General features: G+C 38.4%; 1 protein-coding gene, 1 non-coding gene and 1 pseudogene across 16 annotated transcripts in view; 2 read left to right on the forward strand and 1 right to left on the reverse strand.

Annotated features, from left to right (window-relative positions):
• The window catches only part of USP40 (ubiquitin specific peptidase 40), a 92,024-nt gene that overhangs the window by 55,115 nt on the left and 11,209 nt on the right, over positions 1 to 25,700 (reverse strand). For 9 of the 15 annotated variants that reach the window (XM_033424867.2, XM_049712795.1, XM_049712790.1 and 6 more), the window contains 5 exons: positions 22,565 to 22,708; positions 19,936 to 20,064; positions 12,683 to 12,775; positions 11,184 to 11,291; positions 2,087 to 2,387 (listed from right to left, as the gene is read on the reverse strand). In XM_033424867.2, coding sequence (XP_033280758.1) covers positions 2,087 to 2,387; positions 11,184 to 11,291; positions 12,683 to 12,775; positions 19,936 to 20,064; positions 22,565 to 22,708 — 775 coding nt within the window. Of the gene's footprint in view, positions 1 to 2,086; positions 2,388 to 11,183; positions 11,292 to 12,682; positions 12,776 to 13,823; positions 16,588 to 19,935; positions 20,066 to 22,564; positions 22,709 to 25,700 lie in introns of those variants that run through there. The other 6 variants (XM_049712796.1, XM_049712797.1, XM_049712801.1 and 3 more) reach the window with 5 other exon arrangements.
• LOC117201913 (small nucleolar RNA SNORA11) lies at positions 9,504 to 9,637 on the forward strand. Its single transcript, XR_004484058.1, has one exon. It is a non-coding gene; the product is annotated as a small nucleolar RNA SNORA11 (small nucleolar RNA).
• Positions 12,825 to 13,357, forward strand: LOC101278020 (60S ribosomal protein L17-like; annotated as a pseudogene).

The raw sequence follows: 25,700 nt of genomic DNA on the forward strand, positions 1-25,700 counted from the left end.
TTGTGAATATTTTTCCAAATCTTTAAATGATTGCATAGTAGCCCATTCTATAAATAGCATAATTAATCTAACCAATCCTTTTCTGGTAGACATTTAGGTGATTTTCTGTTAGTCATTACTATAAAATAACGGGGGTACCAAACATCCTTGAACATAAATAGGTATACACGGTCCTGATTATTTCAAGACAAATTTGTGGAAGTATAATTATTGGTTTAAGGTTTTTAAGTACATACAACCATATTGGTTGTATTACTTTATATACATACCAAATACAGAGGTAGTGCCAACTGTTGAGAACCAGGTTAACAGAAATATCTGATTTGGTAAGAAAAAGGTTGTCATTCATTGCTGTTATGATTCATGTTTTTTGGTTATGGGCCAGATGGAATTTTTTTTTTTTTTTGCAGTTTACTGGCTGTCCTTATTTCTTCTTTTGTACATTAGTTATTTATATCCTTTTCCCAATTTACCACTGAGCACAATGGAATAAACGTAAGAGCACTCTACAGATGGGGAAATAAATTTGTCGTATATTTTGCTGTTTTCCACTAGCTTGTCATTTGCCTTTCGGTATTACGTAATAAGGTTTACATCACTTTTCCTCAATTTTTTTCATTGCTTTTATGCTTAGAAAGGTCTTCTCTACCTTAAGATCAGAAAAATATTTATATTTTATGCATGTGAAGGCTCCTTTTTTACATCAACATTAAAGGAACTATAATTTCATGCAAGTGATAAATATCATCACTTGACTGTACTAACGGCTCATTCAAGTGATTAGCAACTAATCAACTTCTCAGTTGTATTTATTAATTCATTTTTCCCCTATTTATCTGAAAAGCTACCTTTTCATGGATTAAAATCTTAAAAATACTTAGATCAACTCCTGGGCTTACTGCTCAATGGTCTGTCCAGCTCTTTGCACTAGCACTACACTGTCTTAACTGCTACAGCACCATAAATATGCTTATACTGACACAGTAAAGTTTCCTTGAGCAGTCCCTTCTTCAATTTTCATTAATTTATCTTCCCAGGTAAATTTTAGAATCATTTTGCCAAGTTCCATCCATTCATCCCCCAAAAAAGTCCATCAAGATTTTGGTTAGATCTTTATTCAAACCTTCAGCTAACTGGAAAACTGTCACTTAGTACATATTCCAATCATGTATACACTGAAGTTCAGTTCAGTGAAAAGGACAATATGTCATCTGAAGAAATTGATATATATTTCTGTAACTGTGAATTCAGCTCCCCAATATTTTTATCAGAACGATTACCATATTTTTTCCCCTCAGAAAAAAACAAAGCCCCTTCTGGTCAACAGAACAGTTATGTAATTGTTTCAGATCCAGAGAGTTAATTTCCTTTGATTCATCTGCAAATCGGTAACTGCTTTATTCTTATTCTTTACAAAAACGATCACTATGCTCAGTCTCTAAGAACAGTATCCTCATCTCTAATCATAGGTATGTCTCAATCTAAAGAGCTTTCCCAGTTGCATAAATTTGGGGAAGTGATCAAATAAAGTCTTGCAGACTGATTCATGTTAGTAGCTTCAATTCAAAAATTTATCACTGTGGGTCTCAGTGTTTAACCTCCACCATGGTATGAACTCTCTTAGAAGATTCAACAGAGGGCTTCAGAGATATTTCAATTGCTTAAAGACGTATCACCTTGAGGAAAAGGAAAAAAGAAAGGAAAATAAAAGAGAACACATGAAAATAAGACCAAGGCCACTTGCAACTCAAAGACAACACACGGCCAAACTGCAGAGAGAAGCCCGAGCAGAGGACAATCACGTCTGCCCACACAACAAGAAACATGATGTGATCCAAGAAAATGCAATTTTGAAAATCTAACTACAGCCTCATACTATTACAGGGGAAAAAACCCAGAAATATATAATCTTTAAAAAAGGACAGAATGTTGAATTTTTTCTGGTATATTTCTTACAGTTAGCTTGAAAATATTTTAAAATGTTTCAAGAGTAAACCTTCTAAAAGGGTAAACTTTCAAATAACATTCAATCTTTATCTTCTAAAGTGATCGACTTAAACAAATAGGGACATTTATCTTTCCATACCTTCAGGGGGTCTCTGCAACTGGGACTTCCGATAAAACAACATGTAGGCACTTTCTTTACCCTGAAATTGCTGTTCAATATCCTCTTCCTTAATTGGCTGGACTTGGGAATCGTTTACATCAAACCAGTGGGGACAGGAGGGTCTATCATTTAATCCTGGGGGTTCTGAAGTAAGTGTCTTCAAAAGTTGTTGATCATTTCTTCGTATATCAGACTCAGTCTGGAGAGAACAGTCCTTCAATAGACTAACTGTACTTTCATCTGAACTGAGCAGAAATATCTGAGAATGAAGCTGTAAAAACTATACAGAAAAAGAAAACAAACATTAGGTTAATGAAAAAAAATTTCATTGACATGATTACAAAATCTTTACCTTCCTTTCTGTGATTAGATATTTTAACGTCAACTTTTTGGCCTGGTCAGCTACGAGGGAAAAAAATTTCATTTGTGCCATAATAAAACATTTAATAAAACCCAGAGTGCTTTCTGTTAAATAGTCTAACAGTTATATCAAGGGAGAAAGCTGCCATGACACAATCTTAAAAATACTTTAATTATACCTGGTAATGCTGTTTTTAAAAAGTCTTTACTGAAACAGATTAGATAGAACAAACACTTCTGAAATGTTTAAAGCAATCGAAACAGAGCACAAAACAAAGGCAATTATACAATGAAGTACCATAGAAGATAATTTCAAAACTAGTGACTCAGACAAACTGCTGGGATATAGTCACAATTATAAGCTTACATTAACTAAATTCAGTGTTGTCTGTCCCGGAGGCTGACAGGCTAGCTCAGGAAATCAGAACACTGCAAGGCTGAAGTCATAATCTCAGAGACTATCATTTCTCAGGTTCCTCCACCTAAAGGATTACGAAGAAAAAAACCTTCTCTCCCCATTGCCTATCCCACCTCCCCATCCCCTACTCTACTCTTCTTTTATTCCCTAATCTCTATGTGGCTTTGTATCACCCCCTTTTCTCTCAGTACAAACTACTTTATGTAGAAAATCACTTGGGAGGTATATGTAACATTTGCTTAGATCATCAATCAACACGGAAAAGTGATTTTCTCATTTTTTCTTGGAAAGGAAGAATTTATGGTAACGTATACTCTCTAATCAAACAGAAGGGTATAGGGCATATGACCCAATGGCATTATTGTTAACACTGTGTGTAACAGATGGTAATATAGTTTTGTAGCTAATTTAAGTACAATAAAATAATAATTTGAAACCTCTGAGTAATGAATACTTTCTGTATAGCGAATCTTTTCTTTGTTTGATAGTTGAGGATTAACTCTTAAACCTCAAACTTCAGTGTAGTCTGGTTCCAGTAATGGCAGAGAACTTTTAATTGGACTAACCCCACTGATTAAAAATTATAAACTTTAGACAAAATAATGAAAACAATTGTTTGGACAGTAAGCAAAAGCTGACCTAAAGTGGAGGGAGCACAATCCTTCAAAGGGGAAACAAGCTAGGTGAGTCCTGCATTAACCCACCACTTCCCAGTCTGCAGCAGAGCATGGTGGAAGAGGGTTCAAGCAAAGGGCAAGAGTCTTACTGGACTAAGGAAACAGAATTTGAGACTGCCACAGAGCCTAGAAAGTGAAGGAGGAAACCCCATAAAGGAGCCCCAGATCTCTACCAAATCCTCCTCAAATCCTTGGCTGAGTCTTAAATGGTACATGGACAGCCTGAGACCCAAGGAACTGAGCAGAAAGCAACAGCTGGGAGATTTAAGATCTGAGTAGAGATTTTAGCGCCCTGCTGCTGGGTAGAAAGAACATAGAGTTAAATAAACATGTTGTGAATGGATTAATAAGTTAAGATAGATTAGAAAAAAGAAAGAAAGAGCATGGAGTTGAAGTCCTGCCAAATTAGAGGCATATGACGAACACCTCAGGCTTTCCACTCAAATCCTAGAAGGGCCATGTCTCAGGTCAGGGATTGGCAAACTTTTCTATAAAGGGCCAGACGGTAAGTATTTTAGGCTTTGTGGGCTAAGAGGCAAACTTGAGCACCTTTCTAAAGGTAACTGTTTGAAAATATAAAGACAGTTCTTACCTGGGGGCTGTACAAAAAAGGCAGAAAGCCATAGTTTCCCCATGTTTGCTAACCTCTGCCTTAAGAGGGAGGACCATCCAGGCCCCAAGACTAACAGCTGCTCCCTAGGACTAACAGCTAAATGCAACAGATCCACCCTACCAAAGCCCCAAATGAAGCTCCCACAGGATCAACATGATTCAAAGTTACTTAATGGCCTGTTAGAATATAATGAAAAGCCCTTTAGAAACAATAACACAGGACTTGCCTGGTGGTGCAATGGTTAAGAATCAGCCTGCCAATGCAGGGGACATGGGTTTGAGCCCTGGTCCGGGAAGATCCCACATGCTGCGGAGCAACTGAGCCCGTGAGCCACAACTACTAAGCCTGCACTCTAGAGCCCATGAGCCACAGCTACTGAGCCCACGTGCCTAGAGCCCGTGCTCCACAACAAGAGAAGCCTCTGCAACAAGAAGCCTGTGCACCACAACAAAGAATAGTCCCCACTCGCTGCAACTAGAGAAAGCCCACGCACAGCAACGAAGACCCAATGCAGCCAAAAATAATAAATATATAAACCTTCTAAAAAGCAGTAACATAATCCACAGCCTCTAAAACACATCACCCACAATGTCCAGTAGGCAATGTAAGAGTATATGACATGCAAAGAAACAGGACAATGGGATTCATAACCAAGAGATGACAGTCAATTCACAACAGAAAAAAAAAGGTAATAACTACAGACCCAGAAATAATCCAGATGTTATAAGAGTAAACAGCTAATGAAATATGTAAATTTACAGGAAAGGATGTACAGAGTAGGTTCAAATGGGTAATTTCAGCAGAGAAACAGGCACGTTAAATAAGAGCTAAGAAAAAATTGTACAGCTGAATAACACCATATCTGAAATGAAAAAATTCATTAATTCATTGGCTGGGTTTAACAGAAGACTGGATACAGTAGGAGAAAGAATCAATGAACATGAAGACAGATCAATGGAAATTATCCAAATTGAGGATGAGGGGAAAAAAAAAAAACTCCTGCTAGAATATCTAAGACCAGTGAGGAAATACTGAATGGTCCAATATATATGTAACTGTAATTTCTGAAGAAGAGAGAGATAATGGGGCATAAAAACAAATTGAAAATATAATGGCCAAAACTGAAGAAAGATTTCAAGCCACAGATAAAAAAAATCTTAGAAAATACAAAGCAAATAAACACAAAGAACACCATACTGAGACACACTGTTATTAAACTGCTAAAAACCAAAGATGAAGAGATTATCTTAAAAGTAGACAGAAAAAAAAGACACATTACATTTAAGTAACACTGACTTCTCAGCCAAAATAAAGGAAGCCAAAACATAATAAAATGACATCTTTAAAGTCCTGAAAAAACCAATAAGAGCTATTAACCTAGAATTCTGTATCCAGGACTTCCCTGGTGGTGCAGGAGCCTGCCAATGCAGGGGACACGGGTTCGATCCCTGGTCCGGGAAGATCCCACATGCCATGGAGCAACTAAGCCCGTGTGCCACAACTACTGAGCCTGTGCTCTAGAGCCCACGAGCCACAACTACTGAGCCTGTGTGCCATAACTACTGAAGCCCACGTGCCATAACTACTGAAGCCCACGCGCCTAGAGCCCGTGCTCCGCAACAAGAGAAGCCATTGCAATAAGAAGTCTGCACACCACCATGAAGAGTAGCCCCCACTCGACCCAACTAGAGAAAGCCCGTGTGCAGCAACGAAGACCCAATGCAACCAAAAATAAATAGTTTTTTAAAAAGAAAAAAAGAATTCTATATCCAGCAAAAATACCATTTAAACAAATGAATGCAAGATAAAAACTTCAGACAAACAAAAGCTGAGAATATTTTTGCCAGCAGTTCTGGATGCCCAAGAACCGCTAAAGGAAGTTCTCTAGGTTGAAGGCAAATGATATTAGATGCAAACCTGGACATGCAAGAAGGAGCAATGAACACCAGAATGGATAAAATAAAACATGATTTTTTCATTAATTTCTTTAAAAGTTGCTTAAATGTTTAAAGTAAACACATACATACATACATACACACACACACAGTGAATTTACATATAATGGTAAAACATAAGACAACAGCAGAAAAGGATGGAAGTCGGGAAATGGAATTATGCTACTGTACCTTGTACATCTTACCTTGTACATGAAGTGTTACAGTATTGGTCTGTAATTTATAATATTAACTTATGTACAGTGTAATCCCTAGAGTAAAAAAGTTAAAGTAGTACAGCTAAAAAGTCAACAGAGGAGACAAAAATCAAACACTAAAAATTACTTGATTAATCCAAAGGTATGAAAGACAGAAAGAAAGAAAGGCAAGAAAGACAGGAGAAGCAAATAAAAAACAAATGGCTACATGATAAATTCAAACTCAACCACACAATTTAATACATTAAAAATAAATGGGGGCTTCCCTGGTGGTGCAGTGGTTAAGAATCCGCCTGCCAATGCAGGGGACACGGGTTCAATTCCTGGTCTGGGAAGATCCCACATGCCATGGAGCAACTAAGCCCGTGCGTCACAACTACTGAGCCTGTGCTTTAAAGCCCGTGAGCTACAATGACCTAGCCCGCGTGCCACAACTACTGAAGCCCGCGTGCCTAGAGCCTGTGCTCCCCAACAAGAGAGGCCACTGCAATGAGAAGTCCACGCATTGCAACAAAGAGCAGCCTCCGCTCACTGCAACTAGAGAAAGCCCACATGCAGCAAAGACCCAATGCAGCCAAAAATAAATAAATTTTTTAAAAAATTAATAAAAAAAATAAATGTACTGAACATTCTAATTTAAAGGTAGAGACTGTCAAACTCTATCATTTGATAGAAAACAGATGAACAATAGAGAAAAACAACAAATGCAAAGCTGTTTCTTTGAGAAGTTTAATAACCTTGGACTTCCCTGGTGGTGCAGTGGTTAAGAATCCGCCTGCCAATGCAGGGGACATGGGTTCGAGCCCCGGTCTGGGAAGGTCCCACATGCCATGGAGCAACTAAGCCCGTGCGTCACAACTACTGAGTCTGCGCTCTAGAGCCCACGAGCCACAACTACTGAGCCCGTGTGCAACAACTACTTAAGGCCATGCGCCTAGAGCCCGTGCTCCACAAAAGAAGCCACTGCAATAAGAAGTCTGTGCACCGCGATAGAGTAGCCCCTGCTCACTGCAACTAGAAAGCCTGCGTGCAGCAACAAAGACCCAACACAGCCAAAAGTTAAATTAACTAATTAATTATTTTTAAAAAAGAAAAGTATAATAACCTTGACAAATCCCTATCAAGACTGATGCAAAAGAAAGCTAAGAAACACAAATTACCAATATCAGAAATGAAACAGGGTCCTACAGAAATTAAAAGGATAATATAATATTTCAAACAACTTTATACTAAGAAATTTGACACTTTGAGAACCAATTCCTTAAAAATCACAATTTTCCAAAATAAGCAGGAACCAACTTCATACTGTTTACAAGAGACACACTTGCATTAGAAAGCTTGTATGTTACATTAATACCAGATAAGGTAGATGTGAAGGTAAGGACTATTAGCAGAGATAAAGGAAGGGCATATGTCAAGAGGCCATTAACAATCCAAAATGTGTATGCAACTAATAATATATCTTCAAGATACATGAAGCAAAACTGTCAACAGTAAAAGGACGAAAGGGCAAAGGTACAATTAGAGTTGGAGATTTAAAACTACTCTCTCAGTAACTGATACAACAAAAAGACAGAAAAATTAGTTAAGAATAGGGATGAAATAAAGAATGTCATTAACCAATTTGACCTAGCTGACATTTATGAAACACTATACCCAACAAATGCAGAAAATTAATAACTTTACTGGTGAATAGAAACATTCAGCAACACAGACCATATCCTGAGGCATGAAACAAGTCTCAAAAAATTAAGAATAAGTGAAATCATAGAGAGCATGTTTTCAGAGTAAAATGGAATCAGACATCAATTTATAGATATAACGAAAAGATAACTAGAAATTCCCCAAATATTTGGAAATTAAGCAATCCACCTCCAAAAACCTCATGGGTCAATAAAAGAATCAGAAGGAAAAATTACAATATATTTTGAATGGAAAGATAATAATAACATGTCAAATTTAGCTACAGCTAAATTAGCGCTAAGAAGGAAATTATAGATTTAAAAGCATGAATTAAAAGGCAGGTTTAGGGCTTCCCTGGTGGCACAGTGGTTAAGAATCTGCCTGCCAATGCAGGGGACACGGGTTCGAGCCCTGGTCTGGGAAGATCCCACGTGCCGTGGAGCAACTAGGCCCGTGAGCCACACTACTGAGTCTGCAGGTCTGGAGCCTGTGCTCTGCAACGGGAGAGGCCGCGACAATGAGAGGCCGGCGCAGCGTGATGAAGAGCAGCCCCCGCTCGCCGCAAAAGCTTTCTCGCCGAGAAAGCCCTCGCACAGAAACGAAGACCCAACACAGCCAAAAAATAAATAAATAAATTTATTTTAAAAAAAAATTTTAAAAGGCAGGTTTAAAAAACAACTGAGATACCAACCCAAGAAGCTAGAAAAAGATGATTAAATTAAATCCCAAAGGTAAAAGGAAATAATTAAAAACAAGAGCAGAAATCAATGAAGTAGAAAACAGATTAGTAGAGAAAAATAAATAAAGGCAAAAAAGTTGTTTTTTGAAAGCTTAATAAACTTGATAAGCCCTAAGCAAGACTTATGAAAAAATAAAAGTAAGCAAACACAAATTATTAATATCAGGAATTAAAAAGAGGAAATTTAGGTCCTACAGACACTAGAAAAGATAATATGAGACATTTTGAATAGCTTCATGCCAATAAATTTGACACCATAGATAAAAGGACAAATTCTTTAAAAAATATAATTTTCCAAAATAATTCAAGAAATAAAAAATCTAAAACAACTCTACAAATAAAGAAATTAAAACTATAATTTAAAAACCTTGCCATAAAAAAATTCCAGGTCTAACTAGCTTCACCATTTAAGAAAGAAATAATAATCTATCTCAGAGAAATCCTTTCCAAGAATATAAAAAAGGAACATTTCCTAACTTCTTTTGAGTCCTGCATAACCCTGATACTGAAACCTGACAAAGATATTACAGAGAAAGAAACTTAAAGACCCATATCTCTCACAGACACAAAATCCTTAGGAAAATATGAGCCAAATGCATACAGCAATGCATACAAGTACATCACGACCAAGTGTGCTTTACCCCAGAAATGTAAGGTTTGCGTTCACACTGAAAAGGTCAGTCAACAGAATTCACCACATTAACTGAATAAAAGAGAACAGCCATGTGATCACATCGATAAATGTAAACAAAACAGCATGTGATAAAATCCAACCTCTATTCAAGATAAAACTATCAGCTGCTTATATCACACCCGAAAGGAATCTGGGTTCACTGTGATAATGGGCATAAGACTTTTGGCCTTCCTATGAACAAATACTCTACATGTGTCCTCCTGCACTTCACGTGGCTGCTGGGCAAGACTAGTGGGACAGGGTTCAATATTGGAAGAAAAGCTGCAGTATTTAGTGGGGAAGTCCTGCCACTTAGAGCCCGTCCAGCCCATGAATGGGTGGGCCATGAGTGGTCTCATAAATATAAAGGCTTTGAACCTCTCTTTTCAAGAGAAAGAAAAAAAGAAAGAAAGAGAGAGATTCCAACTATATGCCATTCTGGAAAAGGCAAAACTATGGAGACAATAAAAATACCAGTGGCTACCAGGAGTTTGGGGGAGAGGGGTGATGAATACACAGAGTACAGTTTTTTAGTGCAGAGAAAATACTCTGTATGACATTATAACAATGGATATATGTCAGTATACTTTTGTCCAAACCTACAGAATGTACCATACTATCTACTCCATTAGAATGAACCTTAGGTGAACTGTGGACTTTGGCAATTATGATGTGTCAATGTAGTTCATCCTTGGTTTAGGGTAAAAAAAAGAAACACACCACCCTGATGAGTGATACTGATAACACCTGCGCATGTATGTGGGAAGGGGGTATATGGGAAATTTCTGTACCTTCTTGTTAATTTTGTTGTAAACTTAAAACTACTCAAAAAAAAGTCTTAAAAAAAAGAACATTCAGTGTTAGGATAGGTATTTTTGGCAAAACTCATTTCAGTTATACACATATGTATACAAGTTATATACGTGTGTGTTGGTTGGATTGTGATGTAAGATGCATTTTTTAGGTCAAAAAAGTTTGCAAGCCATTGTAGTTAAGTTATATTGGCAAATAAAAGCACAAATTAACCTCAAAGAAAAAAGACATAAGACTATCAGTCAACTATAAGTACAAGCTAACTTCCTCAAATTTATGAAGGATATTTTTATTTAAAAACAAAACAAGACAAAAAAGTCCCTGAACAGCTGATAACATACTTAACAGTAAAATATTGAAACACTGATCCAATCGTTTTAAATGAAAACCTAAGACTGTCTATGAACTCATGGTCATTAATTTATGAACTGTGGTCTAATTAAAAGGTGAACTTAAACACAGACTATATTATGTACACTCTTTGCTTCTACAAGAAATAGCTCCAAAATATTGACTAATTGTTCTGTTGCTTTGCTTGTTTTTAGTCAAGTTTTTGTCTCCCAAGTCTGGCAGTACCAGTTTTTAAACCTAACCTTACAGCCTAGGAAGCCAGATTGCCAAGTTTAGGAGAACTGTGTGTCAAAGAAAGATAAAAGTGAAATTTGGGTGAATACCTGAAGACGTTTCTATAAATAAGATGATAAGCTTTAGGATATGAACTTTGTGACATTTTTTGCTGTTGTGATTAAAAGCTCCTCCTCTATTCTTTTTTTGCTTACTTCTTGATTCTATAAATTGCTTAATAATTAACTGAATTCTAATCATTAAACAAAATACTAATTGTATTTCCATCTAATTTAAATTTCCTTCCCCAAAGAAATTCATGTTGCCAAAATCATAATAAAATTTCCTGGGAATAGGGCTTCTTATAAGGATGTCATGTATTACCTTTCGCAGTGGTCCATACTGTTTTCTGTACTTCTTATTCCAAGATATTCCTATCTTTTTCAAGAGTTTCTGGCCCAGCTGATCAACAGGAATTAGATTACTCTCCTCCTTATGAGAGAAAAGAAAGTCATTTAAGAAAATCTGATAAGATATAACCTCAACACTTATGAGTTCAAGGGACCCAACAGGATTAATAAATGTGCCTGTAACAGCAAACATGTAAGTGGATTAACCATAATTGTTTCAAAATAAAAAGCTTTTTAAAAAATTAGATTAAGCCTAAGTTTAGAAAACTTGAATTCTGCCACTTTCCATGCGGCAAAGTCTAAACATTTCAAGAGCAATATCCAAAGAGTATTCCAAGGTTTGGTAAATCCTGATATTATGTGGGATTTTTAGAAGAAATACTTTAGTGCAAAAAGACTGTCTCTTCTGAATGTTCTGAAGTATAACCAAGTTCTAAAAGGGGGTAAGAAGTGACTATTATGGGCTGAAATGTGTCCCTCTACTAACAGAATTCATATGCTGAATTCCTAACCCTCAAAATTTCAACTGTGACTATATTTGGACAGGGCCTTTAAAGAAGTGATTAAGTTAAAATAAGGCCTTTAGGGTGGGCCTTTATCCAATCTGACTGGTGTCCTTATAAGAAGAGGAAATCTGGACACACAAAGACACAGGGATGCGCATGCACATAGAAAAGACCATGTGAGAAAGCAGCAAGGCGGCAGCCATCCGCAAGCCAAGGAGAGAGGCCTCAGAAGAAACCTGCCGACACCTTGATCTGGACTTCCAGCCTCCAGCACTATGAGAAAATAAATTTGTTACGTTAGACACCCAGTCTGTGGGATTTTGTTATGGCAGCCCTAGTAGACTGATATAGTGGCCATAGACCAATACTCAACCGAGGTCCCTAGTAAGAAATTGAGATAAAAACTGTTTATTAAGAACGAATGAATAAATGAAATGAGACTACCATCCTTACAACAGGGTACAAAGCAAACATTAAAAGTCACATACGTGAGGTATTATCAATACTGGGAATGAAAAAGGGGACATAACTTCAGATCCTACAGACATTAAAAGGATAATATGGGAAAACAGTGAATTCCAAAACCGTATGTAAAGTAAATCCCAATTCAATTTAAAATAACAATAATAATATCACAAAAAACTTGTAACCCAATCCCAAAATATGTATATAAACACAAAGGAAACAGAATGCAAAGAATATATATCAAAGTGTTAACAATGACCGGACATTTGGTTTATTTAAACTTTGTTTCTTTATATACTTTCTAATTTTTTCCCCTCAAATTTTCTACTATTCATATGTATTCCTTTTACAACCAGACAGTCTCCAATAAAAAAATTTTTTTAAATAGACAGAGAATTTCCCAAAAGAAAAAGACTATGAACAGTAACAATATCACTTCTGCCAACTGAATCATACATCTGATATACATACACAAATATAAACATACACACTCTCTCTCTACCTGTAGTAAGACTGCTTTTAGAATCATCAATGGATCATCAATCTCTTCATTTTGAAGATCTTCCAAATTCACATCTGGATTACTTTTGTCCTCCTAAGAAAGAAAACAATAAAAAAGTTTCTCTTTTCTGGTAAGCGGCCTGAGGTGACCTCTAAAAATGGTTCACTATTCACCTGACCCAGAAAACCCCACAAAATCATGCAAGAGATTCAAATCTTCGTGTTCACTTTAAGAACACTCATGAAACTGCCCAGGCCGTTAAGGATATGCACATCCGAAAAGCCACCAAGTATGTGAAGGATGTCACTTTAAAGAAGCAGTGTGTGCCATTCTGTCATTACAATGGTGGAGTTGGTAGGTGTGCCCAGGTCAAACAGTGGGGCTGGATGCAGGGTCGGTGGCCCAAAAAGAGTGTTGAATTTCTACTGCACATGCTCAAAAATGCAGAGAGTAACGCTGAACTTAAGGGCTTAGATGTAGATTCTCTGGTCACTGAGCACATCCAGGTGAACAAAGCCCCCAAGATGCCGCGCAGGACTTACAGAGCTCATGGTCGGATCAACCCATACATGAGCTCTCCCTGCCACACTGAGATGATCCTTACTGAAAAAGAACAGATTGTTCCTAAACCAGAAGAGGAGGTTGTCCAGAAGAAATAGATATACCAGAAGAAACTGAAGAAACAAAAACTTATGGCCCAGGAATAAATGCCGCAAAAAAAAATGCAAATAAAAGTAAAAAAAAAAAGTTTCTATCACTAATCCCTTAAAAAGCAGTTAACGAAATAGGAGTGTTTGTGCCACAGAGGTTTCAAGATGGAGAAATGATGATAAAAATATCATAATAATTTGTATATGCTTTGGAATCAGGCAGCCTGGTTTTAAATGTCAACTGGTTGAATAATCCTGGACAAATTACCTAATCTCTCTGGCATTATCTGTAAATTGGGATTGTGAGATAAGGAAAGCTTCTAGCACAATACACACAGCAGGTTCCAACATTTTCCCACTAAGCACTACTTTAGCTGCATCCTACAATTTTGATATGTTGTGTTTTCATTATCATTCAGTTCAAAATATTTTCTGGTCTCCACCCAATTTATTCTCACTCACTTATGTTGGCCTAACAAAATCCTACCAACCTCTGCAAGCTCAGCTTAAACATTCCCTCCTATTTTCTTTCTTTCTTTCTTTATTTTTGGCTGCGTTGGGTCTTCGTTGCTGCGTGCGGGCTTTCTCTAGTTGCGGCGAGCAGGGGCTACTCTTCGTTGTGGTGTGCGGGCTTCTCACTGCGGTGGCTTCTCTTATTGTGGAGCACGGGCTCTAGGCGCACGGGCTTCAGTAGCTGTGGCACGCGGGCTCAGAAGTTGTGGCACATGGGCTTAGTTGCTCCGTGGCATGTGGGATCTTCCTGGACCATGGCTCGAACCCGTGTCCCCTGCATTGGCAGGCAGATTCTAAACCGCTCCATCACCAGGGAAGTCCCTCCCTCCTATTTTCTGATCACCCAAGTTTGCACCCCATCTTATGAAGTTACTTGGAAACATGTCAAAATTCCCGATAAGGTATTTTTATTATTTCATACATGACATCTTGCAAAGGTATTTTAAACTGGCTTAAAATCATAAACACAAATAGACCTAAACAGTTAACATAAGACAAAACTAATAAAGAAATATAGAAGAATACGGCAGATGAAATACAACCATCCTGCTGTAAAATTACTAAAAATGCTGGATAAAGTAAAACACACAACAAAAGAAAATCTCTTTTTAAACACATGCCGAACTAGCAAGAGAACATTGGAAAAATCCTCAGAGAACAAGTGACATGAGGATCCAAGGGAAGAAATCCAGAGTTGAGGTCTCCAGCCGCTCAACGTTGCTGACACACAGCTTCCACCTTGATGCTCACACAGGACAGGGTCTGGGAGACAAAGCGTAAGGACCTACCCAAAGTGGGGAGTTGAATGGCTGGTTTTCTAAACAACCAGCTCTCCAATTCTTTGACACCACCTGGCTGTCCGTTAATTCAATTCTGACACTAATGTTGCTAAGTGCCACGAGGCTGCCCCCACTTCAGACACCAGCTGCAAATGGGGTTCCCAGGCTACCTGCACTTCGGCCTGGCTGATCACAAATTCTACAAGCTCCACTTCATGTCTGATAACTTCCTGGAACAGCTCATAGAACTCAGGAACTTATACTCAGGACTAGAGTTTATTACAAAGGATACAAACGAACATCCAGATGAAGGTACACAGGGCAAGGCTGGGGAGGGTCCCGAGGGCAGAAGCCTCTGTCCGCGTGGAGTTGGGGTGGCCACCCTCCCTGCACATGGATGTATTCACCAACCTGGAAACTCCCTTAGTCCTCTTCTTTCAGAGTGTTAATCAAAGTTTCATTATGCAGGCATGATTGATTAAATCATTGGCCCTCGGTGACCAAACTCAATCTCCAGCCCCTGTGCCTCCCTGGGTGAGGGGGTGGGTCTGAAAGTTCCAACCCTCTAATCATGTGGTTGGTTTCTCTGCTGACCAGCCCTCACCCCGCAGGTAACCTGATTAGCATAAACTCAGGTATGGTTGAAAGGGGTTCATTATGAACAAGAAAAGACATGCCTAATCACTCAGGAAATTTCAAGGAGCTCTGTGCCAGGGACCTGGAACAAGGACCAAGTATATATTTTTTATTATACCACAAAGATAGATTCCAGCAGAAAGCTAGAAACCTGAAAGGACTATGCTATCAATATAAGCATGACCTACCAAAAAATCCACCCCACAACAAAGGACAATGAGAAACTTGCTTGTTTTGACCTTGATACTAGATGAAGGTGGAAAAACATTTCCTCTAATAATCTGTAATCACAAGTAGGTCTTCATGTGGGTTGTGGCCCAAATTCACATCAGTTGTATGGCTCTAGAACCACCAAGTCTAGATCTTATTTTAAAGGTATTAAAGGTTGGAGGTGACCCCAGGCATGTGGTAGAGACAAATACACATCTTTCGTGGAAGAAGGTACTTTTAACTCAGGCTTCAAATTACTCCTACACCGTGTTCTTACAAAACCAACCAGCCAACCAAGATCACAGTCTAAAATAGCAAAATCATAAGGAAACAGAATCAGCAGATATCCAAAGACCCACAAAGTCTTCAGATACTGCAATTATCAGAGAATAAAACAGTATGTTTAATATGTTTAAAGACATTTATAGCTAAGGAACAAGAGATTTAAAAATGGTAGGAGAGGGCTTCCCTGGTGGCGTAGTGGTTGAGAGTCCGCCTGCCGATGCAAGGGACACGGGTTCGTGCCCCGGTCTGGGAAGATTCCACATGCCGCGGAGCGGCTGGGCCCGTGAGCCATGGCCACTGAGCCTGTGGGTCCAGAGCCTGTGCTCCGCAACAGGAAAGGCCACAGCAGTGAGAGGTCTGCATACCGCGAAAAAAAAAATAATAAAAAATAAAAATGGTAGGAGGGGAGACGCAGGCCGGCATTGCCTAGGGTGTGACACGCCCTAGGTGGCACATGGGCTGGGCCTAGTCCTCCTGCACTCTGCCGGTGTCCAACCTTGGCCTTGTGGGGACAGGCTGGTCCAGGAGGCACCAGTCCCAGGGCTGCCTACTGGGAGCTGTTGTAAAACTTCTTTGTCCCACATCCTCAAATGTGCAAGATGATGCTTGAAGTGATGTCAACCATCAGTGAAGCAAAAGACCCCACTTTGGAAGGCACAGGTCAGGCTCCTCTTTACAGCAGATCGAGAGCCACATTTTGAATAGTTAATGACCTCCAGGCAAGAGGCAAGAGATCATCTTCTACTTAGGTTGAGAGAGACTGAGATGTTGGCTTTCACCCAGGGAACATTATGTGGGGTTGGTCATGAAACTTGTTCCTTGCAGACAGCTCCTTGAAAGGGAAGAAGAAATTGCTAAACTATAAGCAGAGAAAACAATACCTGTCTACGTTTAGTGTATCTGGAATCCTTTGTCTCTAGGTATAAGAGATCTCTCAGGATAATGGTAGTAGAGAGACAAGCAGTGTCCATCAGGTGTACCTACTGAAGTTGAAATTCTTAAAGCACTCATCATTATGTGAACACCACAAAGCTCGTGATTCTTAAAGAGCAGAATTAAAAAAAAAAGAAAAAGGGATGCTTCGTAGAGGCCATGAATAAGGAAATACACAAGCACAAACAGAAAGCAATCTTCTGATTGTTCTTTAAGCCCCAAGGAAGACCTTGCTAAAGTACCAGAGCTTCAAGACCAGAGAAGCAGTGCAGAGGGCAAAACCAAATGAAAGAATGCCTGCCTGCCCTCTCGAGTTACATAATGGAACCGGGAGAAGAGCTTGGCTGCTGACCATTTCCAAAGAAATGAATACAAAATTGCAGAGAAGTTCAAGGAAGCACAAATCAAAAGGAAGACACAAAGAAAAGAATCATTACTTTTGAGCCACGCTACCTCACCACACAGTGTGAAGCTACCTCTGTGCATGACGTCAATGATAAACTTAAATAGGAAACTGTAAATAAATATTTTATGCCTCAAAATACTGAGGATAAATCCCACTAGCTAGAGAAGTGCCTGAAATCTGACAATGGCTGAGCAAAATTGAAGAAATGTCTGCAGCCAGCATGGAGGAAAGCAGAGACACACTCCCGAGGCGGAAGCCAAACTGACATGGAGCGCAGGGGCACTTTCTAAGGCTGGAGAGAGACAGGGCAACATCAGAAGAAAAGGCTACCACAAATGGAAGCATAAATGGAAGGAAAAAACCAAGAACTACAGTGGAAAAGGCAAAGAGAAAAAAATAAACGAACAACATCATAACTATTTATTAGACCTGTTCGCAAGTTTCTATGAGAATCTAATAAAAGGCTTCAACTTCATCTTTTAGAGAGAATGAAATAAAGTTAAAATAATTGTTTGAAAGGGCTGGGGGTGCCCTAGAGGGCAAGGTTCACTACTACAGGACCCTGCGACTGTAAGACAGCAGAGTGAAGGAAGGCAACAAGGTAATAAGAATCAGCAATGAAGGATGGAAACATGGAGAGCAGAGTTAGACCAGAGGAGGATAAGAAGTGCTTCACTCCATCTGACTGGAATGTGCCCAAACAAGCTAGTATCTTGGCAAATATGGCACAAGCATTTGAGAGATGCTTGTATGGCTTCCTCAACCCAGAACTGGATAAACCCAGTTCTAGAAATAAAAGAAATGGAAGGTTAAGGACCACAAAGAGTGAAACAAAACTGTCTTTTTCCAAAAATGTCTACAACATAAGAGGGTTTAGCAAGATGGTTGATTATAAAATCAATGTACTAAAGATAACTGTACTTCAATACACCAGCCACAAATAGTCCAAAAAATACAGTATAGACATAGCCCCACAGAACACCTCCCTGATCAACATTTTCCCACTAGAACAGTTAGATTTTAAATACCCAAACTTTACAAAACATACGTTATCTCTCAGTGCATTCTAAGTACAACTGATAGAGCATCAGAAACACAGGTAGATGTTCTGAAAGGCAAAGTGAATGTCAACAAAGGCAACACAGCATCTTCAATACTGCTGGCACTCAGAGAAGCCATGTTATTACATGTGGAACAATTTTTCATTCACAATAATATTAACTGTTTGACACTCTTTTTTTTTTTTTTTTTTTTTTTTGCGGTATGCAGGCCTCTCACTGCTGTGGCCTCTCCCGTTGCGGAGCACAGGCTCCGGACGCACAGGCTCAGCGGCCATGGCTCACGGGCCCAGCCGCTCCGCGGCATGTGGGATCTTCCCGGACCGGGGCACGAACCCGTGTCCCTTGCATCGGCAGGCAGACTCTCAACCACTGCGCCACCAGGGAAGCCCCGGTTTGACACTCTTGAAGATAGGTTTTAAGCATTCTACATCCTAACATGATGGGTTGGAATTTACCAGTGTTTTAGTTACATTTTAGAAAACTGGTTGAGAGTTTGGTGCTGGTGTGTAATAGATTATAATTTTTCCCACTGCAAATAACTGGAAGTGGATTCCCAATTAGTGCTTTCTCTTCTAGAGAAAATTATGAAACTTTTTTAGAAGACATTAAAGAAGCTCTAAAAACCAAAAAGATGTATCTTGTTTACACATGTAGATACAAAATGCCACTACTTTTATGTGTGTGTATGTGTGAGAAAATTGACAAGGTGATTCTAGAAATGTTCAGAAAAGCATTAAAATCCAAGACAGGCAAAACACTCCTGAAGAATAATAACACATAGGGAGACTTGCCCTACCAGTTATCATAACATAGTATAAAGCTACAGAAATTAACAATGTGGTATTTGCCTAGGAATAGAAAAAAAGAACAATAACAACAACAACAAAAACAGAATACAGAGCCCCAAAATGGACTCAAATGTAAGAAAACAATTGATATAACAGAACTGGCATTGTAAACTGGTGGGGAAAGAATGGATCATTCAATAAATGGTAATGGGCAACTGGGTACCCAGATGGAAAAACAACATCACAACATTCACAGCAAAGCATTCCAGGAAGACTGAAGTTTCAACTGTAAAAGGCAAAACTATAAGAGTTTTAGAAGACAATATAGGAGGAAAATCTTTGGTTGGTGCCATGAAAGAAAGAAAAGCTGAGGAATGGTTACTGATTAAAGGAGACTTAAGACATATGCTAACTAAACCTAATGCACGATCCTGGGCTTGATACTAGAGTGGGGCAGAAAATGCTCTAAAGGATTTGGACGAGGCCGCTGTGAAATCTGAATATAAAACATATATTAGATAATAAATAATATTATATCAGTGTTAAAGTTCCTGATTTTGACCTACGCTTATGTAAGAGAATGTCCTGGTTCTCAGGAGATAAACACTGAGTTACTTAGGGATAAAGAGGTCTAATGGCTTCAACTTTATTTCTAGTGGTCAGCACTGATAATGATAATGTTAACTGTGTGTGTGTGCATGTGTCTGTATACAGAGGATGTGCCTGCACAAATGTGGCAAGATGGTTAACAACTGGAGAACCTAGGTGAAGAGTATACAGGAGGTGTTTGTACTATGCTGGTTATTTTTCTGTAAGTGTGAAATTATTTAGAAATAAAAAATTTAAACATCTATCTGTATTAACTTTCGGTGCCTATAAGTTTTCTACAGAATGAATATATAATAAATGGCAAAAGATTAGCCTCACCAAGATAATGGGACTAGAAAAGGAAAAAATTGCAAAGATACTTTTAATCTAATTTCTATACTTACTTGAAACTGCCAGTTTCCCAAATGATCTACATCTTTAATATACACATGATAATGGCCTCCGTAGCAACCACCTTTGTGTATAATAACTGAGAAGAGGTCATACATATATTCCAAGTCATCTAATTCACTCTACAAGAAAGAGGACAAACATTGATACAGTTTACATAAAATAAGAAGATACATAACCAAAGGGGGGAAAAAAATGTCAACTATTAAAGTTAGTAAGAAACTTCACTATTATTGTTATTTAGGGTAAATTAAGATAAATTTGAATAATCGGCTTTAAAATTTGAAATTCGTAATTCTTAGACTGAAAATTATCTATCGTTGATCTAATACCAATCACATTATGCCAAATTCTGCCTCTGAGTTAAACATAAAAACATATATCCAGGGACTTCCCTGGTGGTCCAATGGTTAAGAATCCACCTTCCAATGCAGGAGAAGCAGGTTCGATCCCTGGATGGGGAACTAAGGTCCCACATGCCACGGGGCAACTAAGCCCGTGCGCCACAACTAGAGAGAAGCCCGCACACCGCAACAAAAGATCCCTCAAGCCGCAACTAAGAACCGACGTAGCCAAATAATAAAAAAAAAAAAAAATATATATATATATATATATATATATCTCCAAACAAGATGTTATTTTTATGTACTTTGGCTAAAATCGTGTAACCCCATGTGATAACAAAACACACAGTACCCTATCAGAGTTTTAGCAAGAAAAAACCATCCTGTATTAAACTATTATGCTGCTTTATAAATGTGCTCTTTAGCAGTTGAATTCGTCCTACATTTTAACTAGATTGTCATGCACCTCTAAGTCAGAGTTGTATCTACTATCTATCACCCCTCCTGACACTTCAGTGCTCTGCATATAACAGGAGTTTAGCAGTTATGAATACTAGCTGGTTTCCTTTAGAGGCAGTTTAGTGGAATGAACAGGTTCTTCCTTGATTTATCAACTCTATGATCAATCTTTTCTACAAGTAGCGTGCTCTGTAGTTATGGACACCTACACTGGCATTAAAAAAACCTTCTCTAGGTTAAGGGATACTTGGCATATGGATGCTACTTGAGGGAGTGCCAATTATTTAAGAACTTATTTGCTTAAATTGCACTTTTTAAGTAAGCAGCATTTTTTAAATGTCTGGCTTAGGGAAAACACAAGAGAGATGTAAACAAAGATGCAAAATGATAATTTTTTCATTAATACAGAAATCAGAAAGTAAAATTATTGTGAATTGCTTAGATAAGTGTTGTTCTGCTTTTTTCAGTTTTGTTATTTCAACATACGTCAAAATCATGTGAGAAACTACTTTTTTTTTTTTTTTGGCTGCACCACACAGCTTGCAGAATCTCAGTTCCCCAACCAGGGATTGAACCCGGGTCATGGCAGTGAAAGCCAGGAATCCTAACCACTAGGTCACCAGGGAACTCCCATGACAAACTACTTTTTATAAAAGGACAAAAATTTTTCTATGAGATGATGGATGTTAACTAAACTTATTGTGGTAATCGTTGCATAATATATGTAAACCAAGCCCTCATTCTTCATACCTTAAACTTACACAGTGATGTATGTCAATAATTCCTCAATAAAAATGGGAAGAAAAAAAGAGAGTTAACTCAATTATTCCAGAAACAAAGTTTTTTCCAGGCAGCAAATAGGAGCGGAAGCACTCTGGAAAACCTGTTTATTCTACGCGCACCAGTAACAGGCTCAGGGCCGACACATTAGAAGCTCTGAATGGAGATTAATATAATAACGAAACCAAAAAGCTCAGTAACTAGGCTTGAAGTAGAGAAAGCCCCACCTGAACTTTAGACCATTTAGAAAAGAGATTACTTTTATACATAGAAATTCAACAGCTGGCGAACAAATGTTCTGGACTTAAACATATAAAGAATGATCTGTAGTAAGAAATGCCTCAGTCTCATCACTCTGATCTTGGCATGTATACAATTACATAGAAAATATTTCTAAATAGCTTATAAAGTAAGTAGATTATGTCATTAATTTGCTTTTAAAACTTTTTCTTTCCCGTGTCTTAAGGATTACAAATTCTACAAATTCTACTAGTGACATCCAATTTGTTTACTTTCTAGATGCGCAATTCATTCTTGCATCTAAAGTAAACTAAATCCAAACAGGAATGTACTACTGAATGATAATTGTTCCTAACGCAGGGTCATTTCTAATTCTGTTCTTAAATTTTCATTTCAAAGTTTTTTCAAGGAGAGTTTAGTAAAAAGAACTGGGAACAAATCCATACTTTGGAAATTCAAAAGAACTGTAATAAACTAGTGGTTCTCAGCCGGGAGCAATTTTACCCACCTTCTCTCCCCGCTGGAGACACGGACATTTGGCAAAGTCTGAAGACATTTTTGTCACTACTGGGGGCAGAAGCGGGAGATGCTACCGTCATCTAGTAGGTAGAGGCCAGGGATGCTGCTTAATATCCTACAATACAGGGCACATCCCACCACAACAGAGGATTATCCAACTCTAAATGTTAACAGTGCCAAGGCTGAGAGATTCTGCACTAAGCCAACTGTAAACCAGGTCAATAAAAGATTCAATCTTGAGAGGGTAAAAGAAAGAATTTCAATACAAAATAGTTCAAACCTGTTCACAAAATGGCTTGAGATTGATCCGGAGAGGGAACGTATAACAGCTTGTTTCCTTGTATCGTTCACACTTCACAAAATCAAAATTAAATCTTAATAATGAAAAAGTAAGAAAGGGAGGCAGCTTACGCAATTTGGCCGACTGTCAAAAGAAAAAATTTTTAATTTTTAAAAGCTGAATCATATAGAAGAATACATAATGTTTCTTAAGATATAAAAAAGTGACCTATGACACAGTTTTAAGAGAAATATGTCCTTAAGTCACATAAACTAATCACCATGGACTCAATATAGCTCTTCATATAAACTCATCTATTTTTATGGGGCTAAAGGTGACATCACTCACTTACACTTACAACTAAATATTCACAACCCATTTGTATATTTTAATGTCACTATCCTAACAAAGCTATCTGATGAGGGTGCTCCCCCTTTAACAGTGCCTTTTTAAAAAAATAATTAATTAATTAATTAGTTTATTTATTTTTGGCTGCATTGGGTCTTCGTTGTTGGGTCTTCGTTGCTGCACGCAGGCTTTCTCTAGTTGCGATGAGTGGGGGCTACTCTTCGTTGTGGAGCGTGGGCTTATGATTGCAGTGGCTCCTCTTGTTGCAGAGCTTGGGCTCTAGGCACACGGGCTTCAGTAGTTGTGGCACGCGGGCTCTAGAGCGCAGGCTCAGTAGTTGTGGCGCACAGGCTTAGTTGCTCCACGGCATGTGGGATCTTCCTGGACCAGGGCTTGAACCCGTGTCCCCTGCATTTGCAGGCGGATTCTCAACCACTGCGCCACCAGGGAAGTCCAAACAGTGCTGCTTCTTTTTTTTTTTAATTTATTTAATTAATTTATTTACTTTTGGCTGTATTGGGTCTTCGATGCTGCACGTGGGCTTTCTCTAGTTGCAGCGAGTGGGGGCTACTCTTCGTTGCGGTGCACGGGCTTCTCATTGCAGTGGCTTCTCTTGCTGCGGAGCACGGGCTCTAGGAGCACCGGCTTCAGTAGTTGTGGCACATGGGCTCAGTAGTTGTGGCTCGCAGGCTCTAGAGCACAGGCTCAGTAGTTGTGCTGCACGGGCTTAGCTGTTCCACGGCATGTGGAATCTTCCCGGCCCAGGGCTCGAACCCGTGTCCCCTGCATTGTCAGGTGGATTCTTAACCACTGCGCCACCAGGGAAGCCCCTCTAATAGTGCTTCTTTCCTGCCCGAGCCCTGGCCTTTTCACCTTTCACTTTCCCCCTAGGTCGCTGTGTCTACTTTACCTAGCAAACACACAGTTCTTATTTACTGAAGAACCAGAGCTCTTAACCCGTGACCTGGGGACGTGTTTCAATGGATCTGAACCGTTGAAATTATATGAAAATTGTATGTGTATATGTATTTTTCTGGGGAGAAGAGACACAGCTTTCATAGACTTTCAAAAGGACTGTAGCTCGTCAAATGTCGAGATCCATTGACTGGGGTTTTACAGTTCTTCAAAGCAGATAATAAGATATTTTTTGTTTTAATGCCTTGCTTTAAAACAAAACACTAAACTGAGCTACTTTTTATTTAAAAGGCATCAGCTTTTCCCAAGCCCCTTGCACTAAAGGCATGTGAGGAGGCAAAAAGAATCCTTCCCCATATTTAAAATTATCCATAATCATAAACATCTAACATTCCTAAAAATATATTTTAAACAATTCTACAAACCTAGTGGGTGAAAAGAAAAGTTAGATGAATATACAGCAACCTAACAACATGGCAGATTTTCAAACTAGCTCAAAAAAAAAAAAAAAATCTAAAAAAAGTGAGTAAATCAACTATAATGTGGCTGAGGAAAGAAAGACTGCTCAGAACAAGATGATCTGCATTAATTTAGGTAATGCAACCAAGCCTAACCTTAGAATGCAATAAATCTAACGCAACTAGAAGGCAATTTTTAAAGTATCAAGATCAAAACATTTCCATTGAAAAAGAATTAAACCAATGATAGAAAAGGTGCATACAAGAATTGCTTTTGTTTAACAAAAGGTTCTTATTTTACTAATGTGCAAATTAAGGTCAACCAAAAACTAAGAATGTGTTTAAGTGTCTCTCCAAGATGCTTCATCCTCTGAATTTTATATTTATTTTATTAGGTTGTAGTTGTAACACTAAAGAGGAAATACAAAATAAATAAGCAAAAAATAAACCTTTCTTTCGTTTTCATAAAGGGGCAAAGGCTAGATGGAAATAAACATTAAACAATATAAAATTCACCCTGGTTTCAAATCCTATTGTGAAAGCTACAGGCATGGGGTTTACTGTTTTCAATTACATTTTCACCTATAATCTCCAGTATCCAAATCAATGTTGTGTGCTATCTAAATCAACCCTCATTTTCTTTGTTGGAAAATTCAATATTGTCAGCTCTAGGAATAGTGCTAACACTTTGTCTTAACAGAGTAACTGCAAAGATACATCTTTAGTGGTATTTCTTTAAGTCAGGGCTCAATAACCACTGGTTCAATTGAGTTCAAGGTTATCACGCTAATGAACAGCCTGTCGTATCATCTGCCAGCAGTGAAAGAGTTCCTACTGCAGATAATAATAGCAGCTGAGTTGATGCCATGTTGCAAAAGAAATCACTTGCTTAAATTTTGTCCTGCTTTTTTCCTGTATTTTGCTCTGTTCTACAAAGAGAAACCCTGGCACGCTCTGTCAAGCCCTGTAATTAACAAGATACGTACTTCCAACTGGGGGAGGAGGAAAGGCCATATTGGGTTTGCTAGTCAGGGAGGAAATATACACACATCAATACAGTAAAATAACTGCAAATGTGAAAATAAAGAAAGCCATTTGTGCAGTGGTAGATCAAGAAAAGGAAAGCTCAACAAGCTTCCTGGCTGGCAGAAATAAAAATATATTGCCTTCTTCATAATGGTAACTTGCAAAAAAAAAAGGTTTATTTAAGAAACACTGAGGTACAGATAATTTTTTCCTGTGAGAAAAAGAAGCTGAGAGAACTGCTGGGTTGAAAGCTTAAAAAAAATTCTTTACTGTAAAAAATTAAAATACATACACACACACACACACACACAGACACACACATATAATATAAATGTCTTTTCAATCCTTAGTACTAATTAAGAGCTTCATGTATATCTTCAAGACACTTC

This window comes from Orcinus orca, chromosome 7 (genome assembly GCF_937001465.1).
Source record: "Orcinus orca chromosome 7, mOrcOrc1.1, whole genome shotgun sequence".
Classification (NCBI taxonomy): Eukaryota; Metazoa; Chordata; class Mammalia; order Artiodactyla; family Delphinidae; genus Orcinus; species Orcinus orca.